The following is an 8,041-nucleotide window of genomic DNA, read 5'->3' on the forward strand; positions in this document are numbered from 1 at the left end:
GCAGCCCAAAGCTGGTGGTAAACTCCATCTAAGGCTAAATACTGGCACAAGATAAGTCAAGTAATTATAGGCTTGTCAGCCTAACATCAGTCCAGGCAAAATAATGGAACAGCTAATACAGAACTTGATTAATAAAGAATTAAAAGAGGGTAATATCAATGCCAATCAACACGGGTTTATAGAAAATAAATCTTGTCAAACTAACTTGATATCTTTTTTTATGAAATTGCAAGTTTGGTTGATAAAGGTAATAGTGTTGAGCTAATATAGTTAGACTTCTGTAAGGCATTTGACTTGGTACCACATGACATTTTGATTAAGAAACTAGAAATATATTGAATTAAAATGGCACAAATTAAATTGATTAGAAACTTGTTAATTGATGGGTCTCAAAAACTAATTATAAATGGGGAATCATCATTGAGCATGTCTGTTTCTAGTGAGCTCCTTCAGGGAATGTTTTTTGGCCCTATGCTATTTAATATTTTTATCTATGACCTGGAAGAAAATATAAAATCATTACCGATAAAGTGTGAAGATGACACACAGATTGAAGGGAAGTAGTGACTCTGAAAAAGACTTGGGGATCATGGTGGATAGTCAGCCAAACATGAGTCCCCAGTGTGAAAATGTGAGCTAAAAGAGCTAAAGCAATCCCTGGATGTATCAATAAGGGAATATCAATTAGGAGGGTTATATCAACTCTGTATTCAGCACTGATGACTGCTACTGGAATACTGTGTCGCATTATGATGTCCACAGTTTAAGAAGGATGTAAAAAAGTTGGAGAGGGTTCAGACGAGCCATGAAAATGATGAAAGATTGGGAAAAAAATTCCCTATAATGAAAGAACGAAAGAGCTGAATTTATTAAACTTATCAAGAGAAAGGTTAAGAGGTGAATTTGATCACAGTCTAGAAGTTCTTACATGGGGATAATAGAGTGCTCTTCAATGTAGAAGACAAAAGATCTAGAAGGCAAGATCAAGTGGCTAGTAATAAGTCAATATTTGTAGCAGCAAGGTTAATTAATCATTGAAACAATTTACTGAGGGTGGTTGTGGATTCTCCACCACTGGAGATTTTTAATTCAAGATTACTTGTTTTTTTCTAAAAGATGTGCTAGTTCAACCACTGCTATTGGACTTCAAGCTGGGATTAATTCAAGGAAGTCTCTTATGGTCTGTGTTGTGCAGGAGGTCAGACTAGATGGTGACAATGGTCCCTTTTGGCCTTAGCATCTAAAAAACTTCTGTATTATCATGCAAATGTAGGTCCTATGTGTAATGTTTCAAGCTATTGATAAGACGGTGCGCACATGGAATGGAGAGTGGAGAGTCTTTTAAAACATTTTAATTTCTTTACGAGCCTTCGGTGTAACTGTCCAAAAACCAATCTGCATGCTAGTTGACTTTCCATAGAAAGCTGCCAGCGGCTTTTGATAGGTTTACAGGAATATTATGTTGTTAGGAATAGAAAAGCAGGTGAGCTACATTTAACATGGATAATTTCGCCTTCCTACCAGAAATTATAGACAAACTAGAGGGAATATAGAGAAGAGCAACTAAAATATTTAGAAGCTGGAGAGACTGATATATGAAGAAAGATTAAAAGCTTGCCTAAGCAATGGGAAAATGGGAACAGACTACACATAAATATACAAATGCCATGAAGGGAAAGTAATAACTGATGGTACCACAAGACACATAATTAGGAGTAAGATAATAAAATTGCAAAAAGGAAAATTGAGACTGAATATCAGGAAAAACTTCCTGAGAGCGGGAGTTGTTACAACAGAGAATAGTCGCCAAAGGAGAGTGGCACAACCTTGTAAGTTAATAGAACAATTAAAACTACACTGGACAAATCTCTGCATGTAAACTACAGGGAACAATCCTGAATTAGTAGAGAGTAGATAACATAAAAAATTTTTTACCCCCACCTCGACCTCCTGTGATTGAATGAGAATTATTTGGGAAATATTATACTAATTTTTAATCTTGACATTTTAATTTATTTTTATTGTTTGTTTTATTTTGCGAGCACTTGTAAGTTCTTTATAATAATAATTTGTTTCAGGTAGTACCAAATTGCTCATGAATGGTTCCTGGTAGGAGTCATTTTTGAATGTTTTTTAAGTACATCATTTAGAATGTTTGTTTTTTAAGTACATCAGAAGCAGGAAGCCTGCTAAACAATCAGTGGGGCCCCTGGATGATCAAGATACAAAAGGAGCACTTAAAGATGATAAAGTCATTGTGGAGAAACTAAATGAATTGTTTGCTTCAGTCTTCATGGCTGAGGATGTTAGGGAGATTCCCAAACCTGAGCCGACTTTTGTAGGTGACAAATCTGAGGAATTGTCACAGATTGAGGTGTCACTAGAGGAGGTTTTGGAATTAATTGATAAACTTAACAGTAACAAGTCACCGGGACCAGATGGCATTCACCCAAGAGTTCTGAAAGAACTAAAATGTGAAATTGTGGAACTACTAACTATAGTTTGTAACCTGTCCTTTAAATTGGCTTCTGTACCCAATGACTGGAAAATAGCTAATGTAACGCCAATATTTAAAAAGGGCTCTAGAGGTGATCCCAGGAATCAGACCGATAAGTCTAACGTCAGTACCGGGCAAATTAGTTGAAACAATAGTAAAGAATAAAATTGTCAGACACATAGAAGAACATAAATTGTTGGGCAAAAGTCAACATGGTTTCTGTAAAGAGAAATCGTGACTTACTAATCTATTAGAGTTCTTTGAAGAGGTCAACAAACATGTGGACAAGGGGGATCCAGTGGACATAGTGTACTTAGGTTTCCAGAAAGCCTTTGACAAGGTCCCTCACCAAAGGCTCTTACGTAAATTCAGTTGTCATGGGATAAGAGGGAAGATCCTTTCATGGATTGAGAACTGGTTAAAAGACAGGGAACAAAGGGTAGGAATAAATGGCAAATTTTCAGACTGGAGAGGGGTAACTATTGTTGTTCCCCAAGGGTCAGTCCTAGGACCAATCCCATTCAACTTAATCATAAATGATCTGGAGAAAGGAGTAAACAGTGAGGTGGCAAAGTTTGCAGATGATACTAAACTGCTCAAGATAGTTAAGACCAAAGCAGACTGTGAAGAACTTCAAAAAGATCTCACAAAACTAAGTGATTGGGCAACAAAATGGCAAATGAAATTTAATGTGGATAAATGTAAAGTAATGCACATTGGGAAAAATATCCCCAACTATACATATAATATGATGGGGGCTAATTTAGCTAAAACTAATCAGGAAAAAGATCTTGGAGTCATCGTGGATCGTTCTCTGAAGACATCCATGCAGTGTGCAGCGGCAGTCAAAAAAGTAAACAGGATGTCAGGAATCATTAAAAAGGGGATAGAGAATAAGACAGAGAATACGTTATTGCCATTATATAAATCCATGGTACGCCCACATCTTGAATACTGTGTACAAATGTCTCCTCAGCTCAAAAAAGATGTACTGGCATTAGAAAAGTTTCAGAGAAGGGCATCTAAAATGATTAGGGGTTTGGAACGGATCCCATATGAGGAGAGATTAAAGAGGCTAGGACCTTTCAGCTTGGAAAAGAGGAGACTAAGGGGGGATATGATAGAGGTATAAAATCATGAGTGATGTGGAGAAAGTGAATAAGGAAAAGTTATTTACTTGTTCCCATAATATAAGAACTAGGGGCCACCAAATGAAATTAATGGGCAGCAGGTTTAAAACAAATAAAAGGAAGTTCTTCTTCACACAGCGCACAGTCAACCTGTGGAACTCCTTGCCTGAGGAGGTTGTGAAGGCTAGGACTATAACAGGGTTTAAAAGAGAACTAGATAAATTCATGGAGGTTAAGTCCATTCATGGCTATTAGCCAGGATGGGTAAGGAATGGTGTCCCTAGCCTCTGTTTGTCAGAGGGTGGAGATGGATGGCAAGAGAGAGATCACTTGATCATTACCTCTTAGGTTCACTACCTCTGGGGCACAAGGCATTGGCCACTGTCGGCAGACAGGATACTAGGCTGTATGGACCTTTGGTCTGACCCAATACGGCCATTCTTATGTTCTTATGAGTCTGTGATATATCCATTCATCAAACCTGATTGGTTTTAATCATGACAAAATGAGTCAGATACCCTAAAATACATACAGATTAATAACAGGTGAAGAAAAAGAAGTCCATGACTCTTTATCTAAAACATTTAAATTAAAAACTGACTTGGGCCCCAATCCTTCAAGTTCTCCTTTCTTGCTGCTCAGGCAGATGCAGCATCCAAACTTTTTTTCCCCCCTTATCTCTGAAGTAAAATGTATCATTTAAAAAAAAAAAAGATTTTTGTTGGGTAACTAGCACAGCAACGTTAGTGCATTCTGTTTGCAAATTCTCCGTTTTTATCTACAAAATTGAGTTTGGCAAATGTGGCACCATATGATGAACCCCATGGCCAAAATGGAACACTTGCTGATTACCTCCCCCAAAACCATTGTGATCAGCATGAGAAAAATAAATAAATGAGCAGTGATAGTATGATGTACCTCTCCTGATGATAGGATTTATTTTTATGCAGTATACCTTGGCAGTTTTCAAAGAGGGGTAAAATATAAACTCCAAAATATTTTTTCAGTTGATCCAAAAGTCCTTATGTGCTTTCCACTCCTGAAATTACCTGTTAAATGAGTATACTTACATTTTTATTTTTTGACTGCTTCTCTGAATATTCTAAAATGAAAGGAGTCTCTGGGAGAGGTTTTCAAACGCATAGAAGACAGTTAGATATCCACCTCCCATTGATGCCTAGCAGTGGTCTCCAAATCGCTTCAGGCTGACTGGATTGTGTGGTGGTTTAATCTTTTTCTGGTGTTTGTAACAGCTGAAATATAAACTCTCTGCAGATCAGGTATCGGGGCCCTGGTAACTGTTTTTCTAAACCTTAGTCCTTGAATTAAATCAAATATCAATTTATTTTTAAAATTGCCTTTCTATGTACCAGCAGAGAGGGCAAGTTTGGGATAGAGACAGACTCAGCTGAGTTTAAATTCCCTTCCCTATGATCTCTTCCTCTTTGCCCCAGGAGTGTTGGAGGAACAGACAGCTGGGAGAAAGGTTGCCCTTCAGTCTCTCAGGGGAGTTTTCCAGTGATGAGATCCTCTAGCATGCCAATGTGTGGCTCTGGGAAAGTGCTGTATTACCTTTGTTGAGGTCATTATAGAGAGACAAGGACTATTGATACAAGGAGGGTGCTCTCTCTCCTTTAGAGGAGGTCCCTCTCTGACAGGGTTTAGGCATATTAGCTATCTGGTATGGGGAATCTTTCTGTGTTCAAGCTTGGTGGATAAAGTACTGCAATTTCAAGTTTCCAATCCTAATTGCAGCTTCTGAGCCCCAGTGTAACATAAGTATTAAATAATATCAATCTAACAACTTTCTTGTGCTCTGAATCCACTTAGAAAAAATATCCTCTCTCTGTAGCCTTAAAATATAATCTAGCAATATAGCGTAGTTAGGTCCACAGCATGAGGCACCTTGTATATGCAAAATTATATAATTATGAATGTTTAGATTAGTTTATATGATAGACTGATCATCCTTAAGTACTCTATATTACAACCATTCCTGCAAATTAAGCTAATGTTGTGAATCCCCATCAACAAGTAATTTCATATATATTTGTTTGCTGCGTTCTCTCACAGGTGCATTATGTTTGTGAATAAAATATTTGTGAGTAGATCATGATTTCCCAAACTCTTTATTTCATAGGTTGGCGAGACCAGATGCAAAAAAGTTTGCACCTCGAAATCTGATCTGAGATCCAATGATTTCAGCATCGTTGGAAGCTTGCCAAGAGATTTTGAATTATCAAACTACGACTGTTATGGAAAGCCCATTGAAGTCAACAGTGGGCTCGGGAAATCTCAAGCAAAGAACAACAAGAAGCCACCTCCTTCCAAGCCTGTCATTCCATCAGCAGCAAAGCGAATTGATCTTTATGCAAGAGCTTTGTTTCCTTTCTGCTTCTTGTTCTTCAATGTCATATACTGGTCCATATATTTATGATAAATCTTTTATTTTTTCATTTGTGTAAAATATATCTCATTTCATTATTCCCTTCCCCAATCATGAAGGCCAGTCTATGAAATTATTTTGCATTTGCAAAGCAATATATTGCATTTGAGATGCCATGCGATTGTAATGAAAATATGGCATCTTTTTGAATGAAAGCATGACACTGCAATGTCTGTGCTGAAACCAACTGTTGTATATAAATGTACAGCATACATCCTGCTTTAGGAATATATGAAGGATGATGCATACCACATTATTAAAGCAAAATAATTCTCTTCAGTTATTAACATACAGATTTAAAGTGTTTCTGATAATGAAACTGATGTGCATGTTGAGTATTAAGATCAATATTCTAGTACATGTAGTATTTAACAACTCTTCTTATGACTTTCAGAGAAAAAAATCTGTTCTTGTATAATTTTAAATGGCACTGTTAAAGAAAAAGCTAAGTTGTAATTAATATTCTTTAGACTTTGTAAGTAAGTGGAGAAAGTATTGACTAAGCTGATCTTGTCTATGTGGAAAAATAAAGATCAGAGAATAACTAATTTTGTAAAATTAGCTCATTTAGAAATATTACTTTGCATCCTTCAAGCAAACCCACTGCAAAAGTGAGTGAAAATGTGCTGGCAATAAATATTGGACCAAATTTTTGGTTGCCATCTCCACAAGGCACACGTTAGAAAACCTGCAGGCAGAGAGAAATTGGGGCTATAGGCTGTATTTCCTATTTCTAGAACATGCCCCCCAAAAATCTATCAACAGGCCACTCTCCAGGCTTCTAAGCAACAGGAATTGTGGAGCAGCATCACAGGATAAGGTCTAAAATCTGTACCTGGCTTATCTGTGGCAAACCCTTCCAAGCTTGCGGTGTAGGAGTCACAGTCTGGTCTGGTTTGCATGGGTTTGCAGTTTCTGAAGTTCAAAAGGCTTGAATATAAGTGAACCCATTGTTCCCATGGTCAAATTTCATCATGACCCATATTCAAGGTTTGCATTTTCACAAGTTAGAACAGATCACCAAAAGTGAGGCCTAGCAACTGTAATGAAAGGGACACGTTTCTGATTCTGAACAACTCAGAGGCTGAGGCCCATTCAAAAAGTCATCTTGTGCAGAGGCCAGAGAGCAGGCGTGCAGTGTCTGTCCATACCAACCCATTTATACTGCTGCTGTTTGTTGAAAATGAAATCCTAAATGTAGTAAGGGTGTGACACAGGACTTCTGATGAGAAGCTGCTCTTTATTTTGTAGACCCTAATTTCCTAATAGTTTAGTCCCATGAGGGCTGTAATATCATGGTTTAATTTTAATTGCTGGGTTTAGTGTTCAGGCCTGTGCTATACAGAAGTTTGGGCTAGATGATTTGGTGGTTCCTGCTGGCCTTAAACTCTTTATGACTCTATGACCCAGTAACATGACATGAGTTAGGATTACAAAAGTACATTAGCTTAGGCCTGGTCTACACTAACACCCCAATTCGATCTAAGGTACGCAACTTCAGCTACGTGAATAATGTAGCTGAAGTCGACATACCTTAGTTCGAACTTACCGCGGTTCAGACGCGGTCCACACGCAGCAGGCAGGCTCCCCCGTCGACTCCGCGGTACTCCTCTCGCTGAGGTGGAGTACCGCAGTCGACGGCGAGCATTTCCGGGATCGATTTATCGCGTCCAGACCGAACGCGATAAATCGAACCCGGAAGTTCGATTGCCAGCCGTCGAACTACCGCGGTAGTGTAGACCTGGCCTAAGTGTATGTAGTACAGCAGTCAGTATTCACAGACTCCAGTGGTTACTATTACATTGTCCTTTGTGAAACTAAGATATAAAGTGAGACTAACAATAAAATGACATTTTCTGCTATCTGAAGGAATCGAAGAAGGTACGAGCAACGTAGCCCTCCTCCAGGAGTACACAGTGAGAATTTGCTTCAGCCCTAATGCAGCAGCAGAACTGTGACCTCAGGGAA

General features: G+C 38.3%; 1 protein-coding gene across 2 annotated transcripts in view; it reads left to right on the top strand.

The window, feature by feature from the left end:
- Positions 1-6,428, top strand: part of GLRB (glycine receptor beta) — a 71,678-nt gene extending 65,250 nt beyond the window's left edge. For both annotated transcript variants that reach the window (XM_024211548.2, XM_024211547.2), the window contains one exon: positions 5,768-6,428. In XM_024211548.2, coding sequence (XP_024067316.1) covers positions 5,768-6,064 — 297 coding nt within the window. In that variant the 3' untranslated portion in view covers positions 6,065-6,428. The remainder of the gene's footprint in view (positions 1-5,767) is intronic.
- Positions 6,429-8,041: the final 1,613 nt, after the last annotated feature.

This window comes from Terrapene carolina, unplaced genomic scaffold, assembly GCF_002925995.2.
Source record: "Terrapene carolina triunguis isolate 2854851 unplaced genomic scaffold, T_m_triunguis-2.0 Scaffold66, whole genome shotgun sequence".
Taxonomy (NCBI): domain Eukaryota; kingdom Metazoa; phylum Chordata; order Testudines; family Emydidae; genus Terrapene; species Terrapene triunguis.